Raw genomic sequence first — 15,378 nt, forward strand, 5'->3', positions numbered from 1 at the left:
GTCCCTCTTTCGGCATCCAGCCCGACCTCCCTGGATGACGCGCCAGTCCATGTGACCGCTGCAGCCTGTGCTTGGCCTGTGATTGGCTGCAGCCGTCACTTACACTGAAACGTCATCCTGGGAGGCCGGACTGGAGACAGACGAAGGGAGTTCTCGGTAAGTATGAACTTATATGTTTTTTTACAGATACATGTATATTGGGATCGGTAGTCACTGTCCCGGGTGCAGAAACAGTTACTGCCGATCGCTTAACTCTTTCAGCACCCTGGACAGTGACTATTTACAGACGTCTCCTAGCAACGCTCCCGTCATTACGGGAGCCCCATTGACTTCCTCAGTCTGGCTGTAGACCTAGAAATACCTAGGTCCAGCCAGAATGAAGAAATGTCAAGTTAAAAAAGCAAGACGCATCCGCAGCACACATGACATGTGCATGACAGCTGCGGACTTCATTGCGGAACTTAGAATCTCCATTGAAGTCAATGGAGAAATTCCGCCATGAGTCCGCCACTGCTCCGCAACAGACAGAGCATGCTGCGGACACCAAATTCCGCTCCGCAGCCTATGCTCCGCAGCGGAATTGTACGCATCGTGTAAACGAACACTGCTAAATTAAAGTGAAAGTCAATGGAGAAACGGCTCCGCTGCGGATTAACGCTGCGGAGTGTCCGCAGCGGAATTTAAGTGGAATTCCGCCATGTGTGAACCCGCCCTAACATGGCAGAATTGTACATGGGATATAATAGAAATATGTCCTGAACATCAGCGCCTCAACTTCTACTGGACGGAAGAAATGCTACAATTATGTTCACATCTGCACTAGAGGTTCTGTTAGGAGCCTCTGTCGCAAATCTGGTAAAAAATGTCAGACACAATAGCGCAACAAGCAGCGCTATTTCGTCCGGTAAAACGACTGGCAACGTGACGGAAGCCAGAAGGACCCCATTATAGTCATCAGGGTTTGACGGGCGCCGTTGGTGTCCGTTATGCGATGAACCCGTCACTGCCGTCATTTTCGTTGTTCTGCTCCTATGACGGAGCAGAACAACGGAAATGAATAACTCAGATGTGAACAGAGCCTAATGCAGTAGAGCAAGGAGCAGTTTGCAGAAATCTCCTGACGTGTCTGACTTAACGGCATCGGAAAGACTCTTCTTGTACAGCTCCTGGTATCTTTGTTTTATCGTCTCAAGGTCAATCTGTGAAGAAAGAACATCGTTATCAGATCTGTACTATATACAGAAGTGTAACCTATGGTGCTATATACAGAAGTGTAACCTATGGTGCTATATACAGTAGTGTAATCTATGGTACTATATACAGAAGTGTAACCTATAGTGCTATATACAGTAGTGTAACATATGGTGCTATATACAGTAGTGTAACCTATGGTGCTATATACAGTAGTGTAATCTATGGTGCTATATACAGAAGTGTAACCTATGGTGCTATATATAGTAGTGTAATCTATGGTACTATATACAGAAGTGTAACCTATAGTGCTATATACAGTAGTGTAACATATGGTGCTATATACAGTAGTGTAATCTATGGTGCTATATACAGTAGTGCAATCTATGGTACTATATACAGAAGTGTAACCTATGGTGCTATATACAGTAGTGTAATCTATGGTACTATATACAGAAGTGTAACCTATGGTGCTATATACAGTAGTGTAATCTATGGTACTATATACAGATGTGTAACCTATGGTGCTATATACAGTAGTGCAATCTATGGTACTATATACAGAAGTGTAACCTATGGTGCTATATACAGTAGTGTAATCTATGGTACTATATACAGAAGTGTAACCTATTGTACTATATACAGTAGTGTTTCCCATGGTGCTATATACAGTATTGTAATCTATGATACGCTACTGTATACAGTATTGTAACCTATTGTACTATATACAGTAGTGTAATCTATGATACTCTACTGTATACAGTATTGTAATCTATGGTGCTATATACAGTAGTGTAATCTATGATACGCTACTGTATACAGTATTGTAACCTATTGTACTATATACAGTAGTGTAATCTATGATACTCTACTGTATACAGTATTGTAATCTATGGTGCTATATACAATAGTGTAATCTATGGTGCTATATACAGTAGTGTAATCTATGGTGCTATATATAGTACTGTAATCTATGGTACTATATACAGTAGTGTAATCTATGGTGCTATATACTGTAGTGTAACCTATGGTGCTATATACAGTAGTGTAATCTATGGTGCCATATACAGTAATGTAATCTATGGTGATATATACAGTAGTGTAATCTATAGTGCTATATACAGTAGTGTAACCTATGATACTATATACAGTAGTGTAATCTATGGTGCCATATACAGTAGTGTAATCTATGGTGATATATACAGTAGTGTAATCTATGGTGCTATATGCAGTAGTGTAATCTATAGTGCTATATACAGTAGTGTAACCTATGATACTATATACAGTACTGTAACATTTGGTGCTATATATAGTAGTGTAATCTATGGTGCTTTATACAGTAGTGTAACCTATGGTGCTATATACAGTAGTGTAATCTATGGTACCATATACAGTAGTGTAATCTATGGTGCCATATACAGTAGTGTAATCTATGGTGCTATATACAGTAGTGTAATCTATGGTGCTATATACAGTAGCGTAATCTATAGTGCTATATACAGTAGTGTAACCTATGATACTATATACAGTAGTGTAACATTTGGTGCTATATACAGTAGTGTAATCTATGGCGCTATATACAGTAGTGTAACATATGGTGCTATATACAGTAGTGTAATCTATGGTGCTATATACAGTAGTGTAATCTATGGTGCTATATACAGTAGTGTAACCTATGGCGCTATATACAGTAGTGTAACATATGGTGCTATATACAGTAGTGTAATCTATGGTGCTATATACAGTAGTGTAATCTATGGTGCTATATACAGTAGTGTAACCTATGGTGCTATATACAGTAGTGTAATCTATGGTGCTATATACAGTAGTGTAACCTATGGTGCTATATACAGTAGTGTAATCTATGGTGCTATATACAGTAGTGTAACCTATGGTGCTATATACAGTAGTGTAATCTATGGTGCCATATACATTAGTGTAATCTATAGTGCTATATACGGTAGTGTATCCTATGATACTATATACAGTAGTGTAACCTTTGGTGCTATATACAGTAGTGTAATCTATGGTGCTATATACAGTAGTGTAACCTATGGTATTATATACAATAGTGTGGCCTATATAAAGAAGTATAACCTATGATTTCTACAATTAGTTTCTCAAAAATCAGATCCCCATAGAGCTACGTCAGCGTAAAAATGTAAAAGTTATGACTGTTGGATTGTGGATTGGCTACAAAAAAAATCTTTCTGCCACTTGAACATATATAGCCCCCAAATTTCCAATAGTGAAGGGGTTAAATTACTGCCTCTCTTCCTCTTAGGCTGTGTTTTGTAGGGTTTTTTTGTTGCAGTTTTTGCCGTAATTTTCATAATTGCTGAAAAACTGCAGCAGTTTAAAAAACAATGTTGCAGCTCTGCCAAGATTAGAAAATCGATACAAAAAAGTTCAAAAACCGACTCGTAAATACAGAAACCCACGTACATGCGGCAGAAACAACTCTGTTCACACATATGGAACGGATTTTCATTTGATGAAATTCCTACAACAAATCTTCTGCGTGTGAACTTACCCATATGCCCCATGCACACGTAATTACGGACTCATTCACTTCTATTGCGGGAAGGTGTCCGTGCCGTAGAAAGGCTCCGCAACAGATAGGACATGTCCTATTTTTTATTTTTACGGACCGTGCTCCCATACTTTATATGGGAGCCTGACCTGCAAATGCGGGTGGCTGTCCGTGGCCGCCAGTGCCCGTAATCACGCACAGTGATTATGGGCACGGTCGTGTGCAGGGGGCCTTAAAAACTACCTGTCATTTTAGGTGACTTTTCAGTATGTGAGGAATAACACTATATATGGCCATTATATGACTTGCACAGGGGCGTAACTAGGAAAGACTGGGCCCCATAGCAAACTTTTGACTGGGGCCCCCCCCCTCCCCTGGGTGTCACACAACCCCCCCCCCCTTGTAGATAGTGCCTTTTTTACAGCCCCCCCCTGTAGATAACGCCATACAACCCCCCCCTGTAGATAACGCCATACAGCCCCCTCTGTAGATAACGCCATACAGCCCCCTCTGTAGATAACGCCATACAGCCCCCCTGTAGATAACGCCATACAGACCCCCCTGTAGATAACGTCATACAGACCCCCCCTGTAGATAACCCCATACAGCCCCCTCTGTAGATAACGCCATACAGCCCCCTCTGTAGATAACGCCATACAGCCCCCTCTGTAGATAACGCCATACAGCCCCCCTGTAGATAACGCCATACAACCCCCCCTGTAGATAACGCCATACATCCCCCCAGGTAGAGAAGGCCATACAGCCCCCTGTAGATAACGCCATACAGCCCCTTTTGTAGATATCTACAGAGGGGGCTGTATGGTGTTATCTACAAGGGGGTCTGTATGGCGTTCTCTACAGGGGGCTGTATGGCGTACTCTACAGGGGGGCTGTATGGCGTTATCTACAGGGGGGACTGTATGGCGTTATCTACAGGGGGGACTGTATGGCGTTATCTACTGAGGGGGCTGTATGGCGTTATCTACAGTGGGGGCTGTATGGGGTTATCTCCAGGGGGGGTCTGTATGGCGTTATCTACAGGGGGGTCTGTATGGCATTATCTACAGGGGGGGCTGTATGGCGTTATCTACAGAGGGGGCTGTATGGCGTTATCTACAGGGGGGCTGTATGGGGTTATCTACAGGGGGGGTCTGTATGGCGTTATCTACAGGGGGGGTCTGTATGGTGTTATCTACAGAGGGGGCTGTATGGCGTTATCTACAGTGGGGGCTGTATGGGGTTATCTACAGGGTGGGGTCTGTATGGCGTTATCTACAGGGGGGGGCTGTATGGCGTTCCCTACAGGGGGGCTGTATGGCGTTCCCTACAGGGGGGGCTGTATGGCGTTCCCTACAGGGGGGGTTGTATGGCGTTCCCTACAGGGGGGCTGTATGGCGTTCCCTACAAGGGGGGCTGTATGGTGTTCCCTACAGGGGGGGGACGCTGTATGGCGTTCCCTACAGGGGGGGCTGTATGGCGTTCCCTACAGGGGGGCTGTATGGCGTTCCCTACAGGGGGGGCTGTATGGCGTTCCCTACAGGGGGGGCTGTATGGCGTTCCCTACAGGGGGGGCTGTATGGCGTTCCCTACAGGGGGGGGGCGCTGTATGGCGTTCTCTACAAGGGGGGCTGTATGGCGTTCCCTACAGGGGGGGCGCTGTATGTCGTTCTCTACAGGGGGGGCTGTATGGCGTTCCCTACAGGGGGGGCTGTATGGATTTCCCTACAGGGGGGGCTGTATGCCGTTCCCTACAGGGGGGCTGTATGGCGTTCCCTACAGGGGGGGCTGTATGGCATACAGCCCCCCCCTGTAGGTAACGCCATACAGCCCCCCCCCTGTAGAGAACGCCATACAGCCCCCCCTGTAGGGAACGCCATACAGCCGCCCCTGTAGGGAACGCCATACAGAGTCCCCCCTGTAGGGAACGCCATGCAGCCCCCCCTGTAGGGAACGCCATACAGAGCCCCCCCCTGTAGGGAACGCCATACAGCGCCCCCCCTGCAGGGAACGCCATACAGCGCCCCCCCTGTAGGGAACACCATACAGCGCCCCCCCCTGTAGGGAACGCCATACAGAGCCCCCCCCCCCTGTAGGGAACGCCATACAGAGCCCCCCCCTGTAGGGAACGCCATACAGCGCCCCCCCCCTGTAGGGAACGCCATACAGTGCCCCCCCTGTAGGGAACGCCATACAGCGTCCCCCCTCCCAAAAAAATGCGACCTACAGCGTGGCCAACAAAAGACATGTATCCCCTATCCACAGGATAGGGGATACATGTGTGATCGCTGGCAGCGATAGGGAGATCGGGGGACTGAAAGTCCCCCAAGTTCTCCATGACTAACCTCTGACTTCCGGCGTCTGCGCAGATCACTAAAAATGAAAGGAGCGCTGGTCACGCATGCGCACAAGCGCGACCGGCGCTCAATTCATTTGTACGGAGCTGCCGATACAGACCCTGGAAGTCCGAGGTTTGTGATGGAGAACTTCAGGGGACTTTTAGTCCTCCGTTCTCCCTATCGCTGCCAGCGATCACACATGTATCCCCTATCCTGTGGATATCCTGTGGAGAGGGGATACATGTCTTTTGTTTAATGGCAGAGCGGGGAGATACCTCCCTGGTCTGCCGTAGTGTTCAGTGGCGTCCCGCTGTAGCAGCCATAGCGGCTGCTAGCGGAGCCTGCGGCCATGGTGGGGGCCCGTGCCGGCGGGCGACACGGGCCCCCTCATGCCGCGGGCCCCAGAGCAGCCGCTACTGCTGCTACGGCGGTAGTTACGCCACTGGGCTTGCATATGGTATTTATGAGCAGTTTCCCCCTCTGCATGCTCTATTTCTAATTGTCATTTGTCCCTGAACTCCAGAGGGGAAGGGGAGTAGCTGCTATGATGTCTCCCATACACAGCACAGAGAGAAGAGGATATTCTGCTCCCCTATCTCTCTTATATACATAGATGCAGCAGTAGCATGGAGGACATCATTCAGCAGTAATGAGCAGTGTAGCTGGGAGTTCAGCACTGGGGTGAGATAGTAAAATACCTACTAGTACAGATTGTCTACATGCGATAGTCCCTTTAACCCCTTTAGGACACAGCCTGTTTTGGCCTTGTGGACACAGATGATTTTTTCAAATCGGACATGTGTCACTTTATGTGGTAATAACTCCGGAACGCTTTTACCTATCCAAGCGATTCTGAGACTGTTTTCTCGTGACATATTGTACTTTATGTTAGTGAAAAAATTTGGTCGATAAATGCAATATTTATTTCTGAAAAACTTCAAATTTGAGCAAAAATTTGCAAAAATTAAAATTTTTCAAAATTTAAATGTGTTTGCTTGTAAAACAGATAGTAATACCACACAAAATAGTTACTAGTTAACATCCCCCATATGTCTACTTTATGTTTGCATCGTTTTTTGAACGTCCTTTTATTTTTCTAGGACGTTACAAGGCTTAGAATTTTAGCAGCAATTTCTCATATTTTCAAGAAAATTTCAATAGGCTATTTTTTCAGGGACCAATTCAGTTCTGAAGTGGTTTTGAGGGACCTCTATATTGGAAAGTCCCCATAAATCACCCCATTTTGAAAATTGCACCCCTCAAGGTATTCAAAACCACATTCAGAAAGTATTTGAACCCTTTAGGCCAGGGGTTTCAAGCACGCGGCCCGCGGTCCGCATGCGGCCCCTGGGGCCGGAGTCCCGAGCAGAGAGCTGGTGTCGGCAGTGGCGGATTATCATATGGGCGATTCGGGCGGCCGCCCGGGGCCCGAGGCTCCCAGGGGGCCCATGGCAGCCCGAACCGCACATCTTCCAAACCTATTCAGCGCGCTAGCGCTGCTAATTTCCGAAGATGAGGAGGGGAGGAGCAGGGAATTGGCCGGGAAAGGGGTAGGACACGCCTCCCTGACAAGTGCGCCATTGAGTAACAGAACAGCGACGGACGGCTGTTCTGTTACTCCAAAGCTGCAAGAGAAGAGAAGAGCCGGGCGGTCACCGGCGCTGAGGTTAGTTATCCTCCTACCCAACTGGTTCCCGACCGCTGGCTGTATTTTTACGGCCAGCGGTCAGGGATGGGTCCTCAAAACCCGAGCCATAGACTTTCTACGGCTCGGGTTTTAACTTGCTGCCCGCGCGATCGGGCAGCTGAATGTCGGGTCTCCGGCTGTCAGTGACTGCCGGGGACCCTGAGGAGAGGATAGAAGCAGCTTTCGCTGCTTCTGTCTTCTCCGATGTCTTCTTACACCGCGTTCAATGAACGCTGTGTATAGGAATAGAGACAGCAGCAGCGGCGCTGTCTCTATTCCTCCCGGTGATCATGTGACTGGTCACATGATCACCGGGTGCCGTTAGTGACAGACTGTTGCTGGGTCTAACTAGACCCAGCACAGCCCTATTAGTGACAATAGTCACTATGAGAGGGCTGATTTCCCCTGTAACTGGGGCTGCTGTGCAGCCCCAGTTACAGTGGAAAAACCTGGTGTAAAATAAAGAAAAAATATATATAAAGTTCCCCAAAGGTCTTCTTTGACCTTTGGGGGATAGACCATAGTAATAAAAAAATAGTAAAGTAAAGTCCAAAAAAAAAAGAAATAATAAATACACATAAAATACCCACCCCAAAATAAAAACGTTCCCCCCCCCCCCCCCGCCAAACATTGTTGTAACGCTAGCGCTGACCCAATTACCCTAATATAGACATGTAATATATTAAAATTTACGGTAAACAATGACGATTACAAATAAAAGGTCTATTTTAGGGTAAAACTGTTATTACCAAAAAAAATAGCTGAAACGTAAAAAAGCTTATTTTTTTACTATTATTTTCAAACTTTATGAATAAAAATTCTAAAATAGCAATTGTCTATGGAAAAAACGTCGTAAAAATCACGTCGTTTTTTTTTTTTTTTATAAAAATGTGTGTTTGGTGAAACTTGTAATTCCGTTTTATTAAAAAATATTTTCACTTTTTGAGATACAGCTGCTTTGTATCCTGTATCCGTCAGGTCAGCAGGACTGACGGGATCAGTGAAACGGGCCCTGCGCTAAATTCTAATCTTAGATGTGATAGATTTGAGGTGGATCCTGCGTGTCACTGATCCTGTCAGTCCTGCTGACCTGACGGATACAGGATACAAAGCAGCTGTATCTCAAAAAGTGAAAATATTTTTTAATGAAATCAATCAATCACACACATACTTATATATATATATATATATATATATATATATAATTATAATATAAAGTTTTTAAATGTGTACATAACCTTGTGGCACTATATACAAGGGGGAGCGCTGTGTGCCACTATATACAAGGGGGAGCGCTGTGTGCCACTATATACAAGGGGGACCGCTGTGTGCCACTATATACAAGGGGGAGCGCTGTGTGCCACTATATACAAGGGGGAGCGCTGTGTGCCACTATATACAAGGGGGACCGCTGTGTGCCACTATATACAAGGGGGAGCGCTGTGTGCCACTATATACAAGGGGGAGCGCTGTGTGCCACTATATACAAGGGGGAGCGCTGTGTGCCACTATATACAAGGGGGAGCGCTGTGTGCCACTATATACAAGGGGGAGCGCTGTGTGCCACTATATACAAGGGGGAGCGCTGTGTGCCACTATATACAAGGGGGGGGGCTGTGTAGTGCTATCCACAGTGGTATGTGTGTGGCGCTCTTTATAGGGGGGGCTTTTTGGTGCTATTTACAAGGGGGAGGGCTGTGTGGCGCTCTCTACAGGGGGGCTGTTTGGCACTATCTATAGGGGGCTGTGTGTAACGCTCTCTATGGGGGGGGATGTGTGATATATAGAGGGGGCTGTGTATGGCGATATCTATGGGGGTGTGTAATATCTACAGGGGCTGTGTGTGGCACTATGTACAGGGGGCTGTGTGTATGTGGTGTTTTACAGTGTGTGGTATTATTATATTCAGGCGCAGTGTTTGGTGCTATTATATTTAGGGGTACAGTATGTGGCACCATGATAACTTTATTTTCGTTTATAGGTGTGGAAATGTTGGAAAAGTGAGGAGACGTCTGAGTGGCAAATTCTGCAGAAATGAGTCATGGCCGGGAGAAGTCGTCATGAGCGCTGGACCGGATGGAGAAGAAAAGAGGAAAAAAACTACTAGAATCTGAGACGTCGTCACCTGTGAGTCACTAGATTTATAGAGAATCTGTCACCTCTCCTGACATGTTTATTATAGGAATCCTTGTATTTCACAAAAAGTCTTTCTGCAGTCCAGGACTGATAGACAATTCCCCTTGTCAGGAGGTTGTGTCCCTGCACAGTGTGATACTGTCAGTATGTAGGGACACCGCGCTGTGACAAGGGAAATCGTAACACTGTTAATGCTTGCCCAAAAAGGTAGTGTTAAAAATAGTTACGGCGCGGCAGGGCGGCGGTGAGGAAGGGGGGCCCAAGTTTGGGTAACAGCCCAGGGCCCATGGTCTACTTAATCCGCCACTGGGTGTCGGCTCTGCTCCGGGACTCTGTGGAATTCACTGACATTTCTGTCCATATATAGACAGTGTGTCAGGGTCTTCCCCAGAGCGCAGTCCCGGGCAGAGCGCTAGTACAGGCTCTGCTCCGGGACTCTGTGGAATTCCCTGACATCGCTGCCCATATGTGGACAGTGTGTCAGGGTCTTCCCCAGAGCGGAGTCCCGGGCAGAGCGCTAGTATAGGCTCTGCTCCGGGACTCTGGGGAGCCTCTGACATCGCTGTCCATACATCGACAATGATGTCAGGGGCTTCCCCAGAGCAGGAGTCCCAGTGATGTCAGGAGCACAGCTGGAGTCCCAGGAAGAGCCTACTAGCGCTCTGCCTGGGACTCCAGCTCTGGGGTTGCCCCTGACATCTCTGTCCATATATGGACAGTGATGTCAGGAGCAGAGCTGGAATCCCAGGCAGAGTGCCAGAAGCGGCTCTGCTCCGTGACTCCAGCTCTGGGCAAGCCCCTGACATCACTGTGGCAGCATCTGCAGATTGCACTGTGGCAGCATCTACAGAGGGCACTGTGGCAGCATCTACAGAGGGCACTGTGGCAGAATGTACAGAGGGCACTGTGGCAGCCTCTACAGAGGGCACTGTGGCAGCCTCTACAGAGGGCACTGTGGCAGCCTCTAAAGAGGGCACTGTGGCAGCCTCTAAAGAGGGCACTGTGGCATTATCTAAAAGTGGGTGTGTGGCAGTATCTGAAGGGGACATTGGCATTATCTAGGGGTGTGTTGCATTATCTACAGAGGGCACTGTGGCCTTATCTACAGAGGGCACTGTGGCCTTATCTACAGAGGGCACTGTGGCCTTATCTACAGAGGGCACTGTGGCCTTATCTAGGGGTGTGTTGCATTATCTACAGAGGGCACTGCGGCAGCATCCACAGAGGGCACTGCGGCAGCATCCACAGAGGGCACTGCGGCACTATCTAAAAAGGGGCTACCCAATCTTGACATGTGTGCTAACTGAGCCGCCGGACTGCATTTAGCGACACTTAAACTGGAAAGCTGGATTGTTGAAATAAGCATGTGGAGAAATATCTCAAATTTTAAACCTAGCGGTATTATTATAGTAATGTAGTATTATTATAGTAGTTCAAATAACTAATTGATTAACAATAATTTTGTATTGTATCAAATTTGAAAGTAATGCGGCCCGTCAACTTCCCATTTTTTCTATATGCGGCCCACTTACTCGGCCAAGTTTGAGACCCCTGCTTTAGGCGTATCACAGGAATTAAGGGAAAGTAGAGGTGAAATTTACAAATTAAATTTTTTTTGCCGAAATTCATTTGTAATAAAAAAAAATCTGTAACACAGAAGGTTTTACCAGAGAAACGCAACTCAATATTTATTTCCCAGATTCTGCAGATTTTAGAAATATCCAACATGTGGCCCTAGTGTCCTAATGGACTGAAGCACAGGTCTCAGAAGCAAAGGAGCACCCAGTGGATTTTGGGGCCTCCTTTTTTTAGGAATATATTTTAGGCACCATGTCAGGTTTGAAGAGGTCTTGTGGTACCTAAACAGTCGAAACCCCCCAAAAGTGACCCCATTTTAGAAACTACACCCCTCAAGGCATTTTTCTAGGGGTATAGTTAGCATTTTTACCCCACAGTTTTTTTGCAGAATTTAGTGGAATTAGTCTGTGAAGATGAAAATCACCTATTTTTCTGTGGAAACATAGAATTTTTTCATTTTTACAAGGAATAAAGGAGAAAAAGCACCCCAACATTTGTAAAGCAATTTCTCCCGATTACGGCAATACCCCATATGTGGTCGTAAACTGATGTTTGGACCCACAGCAAGGCTCAGGAGGGAAGGACCGCCTTTTGGATTTTGGAGCGCAGATTTTTCTGGATTGGTTTTCAGTGCCGCGTCGGGTTTGCAACGCCCCGGAGGAACCAAAACATTGGAAACCCCCCAAAAGTGACCCTGTTTTGGAAACTACACCGCTCAAGGAATTTTTCTAGGGGTATAGTGAGCATTTTGACGCCACAGGATCTTTTTTAGAGCTAAGGTGACCAAAAAACAAAGATTTTGCCGCTTTAAATTCTTCATTTCTTACAGCGTTCACCGTGCGCAATAAATTACGTTTTACTTTATTCTGCGGATCGGTACGATTACGCCGATACCATATGTGTATAGTTTTTTTTTACGTTTTGCAGTTTTTGCACAATAAAATTAAGTTTCTAGAAAATAATATATTTTCTGAGACACGCTATTCTGAGCCGTAACTTTTTTATTTTTTCGTCAAAAAAGCTGTGGGAGGTCTTGTTTTTTGCGGGACGGGTTGCAGTTTTTATTGGTACCATTTTGGGGTAAATGCGACTTTTTGATCACTTTTTATTCTATATCTTGGGAGGGGTGGTGACCAAAAAATAGCGATGCTGACATGGTTTTCCGTTTATTTTGTATGCGCCGTTCACCGTGCGGAAAAATTAACATTATAGTTTCATAGTTTGGGTCGTTACGAACACGGTGGTACCAAATATGTGTACTTGACTTATTATAGGAAAACAAAAACTTATTTTTACACTTTTATAAAATATTTTTATTAACTTTTTTTTACTTTTTACACTTTATTTTTTTGTTTATTAACTTTTCTTTTACTTTTTACACTTTATTTTTTTGACCTGCAGCTCTAATCGCTGCTAGAATACATTACACTACCTAGGTAGTGTAACGTATTCCAACTGTCAGTGTGACGTCACAGTCACTCTGACAGTTGGTCTACGAGGATCAGCAGATCTCCAAGTTCCCAATGCACACCTTGTCGCCGACAGTGTGCATCGGGAACGACACAGTGACTTCCTGTTACTCTGACAGGAAGCCTATCAGGACCAGCCGAAGGTTGGTCCTGATGGGCTTCCGTCCATGGCAGACACGGAAGCCATTGTTTGGCTTACGTTTGCCATACTAGCTATCGGCAAACCCCACGATTTCGGACCGGGGTCTGCCGATATGTTAGAAACCCCCAAAATTCGGCGATTGCAACCGAACGCCGAATTTAAGGGGTTAATTAGCCGAACTCAGCGGCAAAGGACCGCTGGTCGGCAAGAGTGGAATGCACACTGTCGCCGACAGTGTGCAGCGGGAAAAAGTAACCTCCTGCCACGACGCACAGTTACGTCCTCGTGCGGGTAGGGGTTAAGGTACATTCACATGTGGTGTATTCACTGTGTTTATTGGCATGCTTTTGTAAACACCACAGAAAAATATATTACTGTGCAAAAGTTTTAGGCAGTTGTGGGAAAATGCTGCAAAGTAAGAATGCCTTCAAAATTAGAAGTGTTAATATTTTTGTCAATTAACAAAGTACAAAGTGAATGAACAGAAGAGAAATCGAAATCAAATCAATATTTGGTGTGGCCACCCTTTTACTTCAAAACAGCATCAATTCTTCTAGGTGCACTTGCATACAGTTTTTGAAGGAACTCGGCAGGGGGGTTGTTCCAATTTTCTTGGAGAACTAAACCACAGATCTTCTGTGGCTGTCGCTTCCCCAAATCCTCCTGTTTCTTCATGTTATCCCAGACAGACTCGATGATGTTGAGATCAGGGTACTGTAGGGGCCGTATCATCACTTCCAGGGCTCCTTGTTCTTCTTTTAGACTGAAGATGGTTCTTAATGACATCGGCTGTATGTTTGGGGTCATTGTCCTGCTGCAGAATAAATTTGGAGCCAATCAGACCGCCTCCCTGATTGTATTGCATGATGGATAATTATCTTCCTGCATTTCTCAGCATTGAGGACATCATTAATTCTGACCAAATCATCAACTCCATTTACTGATACGCAACCCCAAACTTGCAAGGAACCTCCACCGTGCTTCACTGTTGCCTGCAGCCACTCATGATTGTACCGCTCTCCAGCCCTTCAGCGTACAAACTTCCTTCTGTTACAGCCAAATATTTCAAATTTTGACTTATCTGTACATTTTTCTGCACCACAGTTTCTATGTTTTTGTGCATAGTTGAGTCGCTTGGCCTTGTTTCCATTTCGTAGGTATGGCTTTTTGGCCGCAATTCTTCCATGAAGACCACTTCTGGCCAGACTTCTTCGAACAGTAGTTGGGTGTACCCGAGTCCCACTGGTTTCTGCCAGTTCTGAGCTGTTGGCACTGCTGGACATCTTCCGATTTCAAAGGAAAGTAAGCAGGATGTGTCTTTGATCTGTTGTACTAAGTTTTCCTGGCTGACCACTGCGTCTACGGTCCTCAACGTTGCCCGTTTCTTTGTGTTACTTCAAAAGAGCTTGAACAGCACATCTTGAAACCCCAGTCTGCTTTGAAATCTTTGCCTCGGAGAGACCTGGCTGATGCAGTATAACTACCTTGTGTCTTGTTGTTGTTCTCAGTCTTGCCATGGTGGGCCTGTGACATGAAAATGTCTTCCACAACCTCACCTTTGTAGCAGAGTTTGGCTGTCCCTCACCCAGTTTTAAGCTTCCTACACAGCTGTTTCTCTTACAATTATTGACTGTGTTTCAACCTTTTATATGAAAATTATGATCATTATCACCTGTTTGGTATAATTGGTTAATCATACACCTGATTATAAACCTACAAAATCCATGACTTTGTGCAAGTGTACCTAGCAGAATTGATGCTGTTTTGAAAGCAAAGGGTGGTCACACCAAATATTGGTTTGATTTAGATTTCTCTTTTGTTCATTCACTTTGTATTTTGTAAATTGATTAAAAAAAAATTATATTAAGGGTATGTTCACACGGCTTTCTATTCAGCCGTTAAATGCCCCTAAAAGTGTCTAAATATACGGAGGCTGAATGCCTCCAAACATCTGCCCATTGGTTTCAATGGGAAAAAAGTTGGTTCTTTCCGATGGGGCGTTTTTTTCACGCGACCGTTTGTAAAAACGGGGCGTAAAAAAACACCCCGTAAAAAGAAGTGCATGTCACTTCTTGAGCCGTTTTTGGAGAAGTTTTTCATTGTCTCAATGGAAAAACAGCTCCAAAAACGGCCGCAAAAAACACCTGATGCATAAAAAACACCTGAAAATCAGGGGCTGTTTCGCCTTGAAAACAGCTCCGTATTTTACGGCCGTTTTTTGTTTGCAGTGTGAACATACCCTTACGCTTATATTTTTGAAAGCATTCTTACTTTGCACGCACACAAAAGCAGCCAAGTATGAACAT

General features: G+C 45.5%; 1 protein-coding gene across 1 annotated transcript in view; it reads right to left on the reverse strand.

Annotated features, from left to right (window-relative positions):
- Positions 1-547: 547 nt before the first annotated feature.
- ANXA13 (annexin A13) overlaps positions 548-15,378 on the reverse strand; it is a 66,479-nt gene continuing 51,648 nt past the window's right edge. Inside the window, exon 11 of the mRNA XM_075827966.1 lies at positions 548-1,199. Coding sequence (XP_075684081.1) covers positions 1,080-1,199 — 120 coding nt within the window. The 3' untranslated portion in view covers positions 548-1,079. The remainder of the gene's footprint in view (positions 1,200-15,378) is intronic.

Source organism: Rhinoderma darwinii, chromosome 5 (assembly GCF_050947455.1).
Source record: "Rhinoderma darwinii isolate aRhiDar2 chromosome 5, aRhiDar2.hap1, whole genome shotgun sequence".
In the NCBI taxonomy this organism is placed as follows: Eukaryota; Metazoa; Chordata; class Amphibia; order Anura; family Rhinodermatidae; genus Rhinoderma; species Rhinoderma darwinii.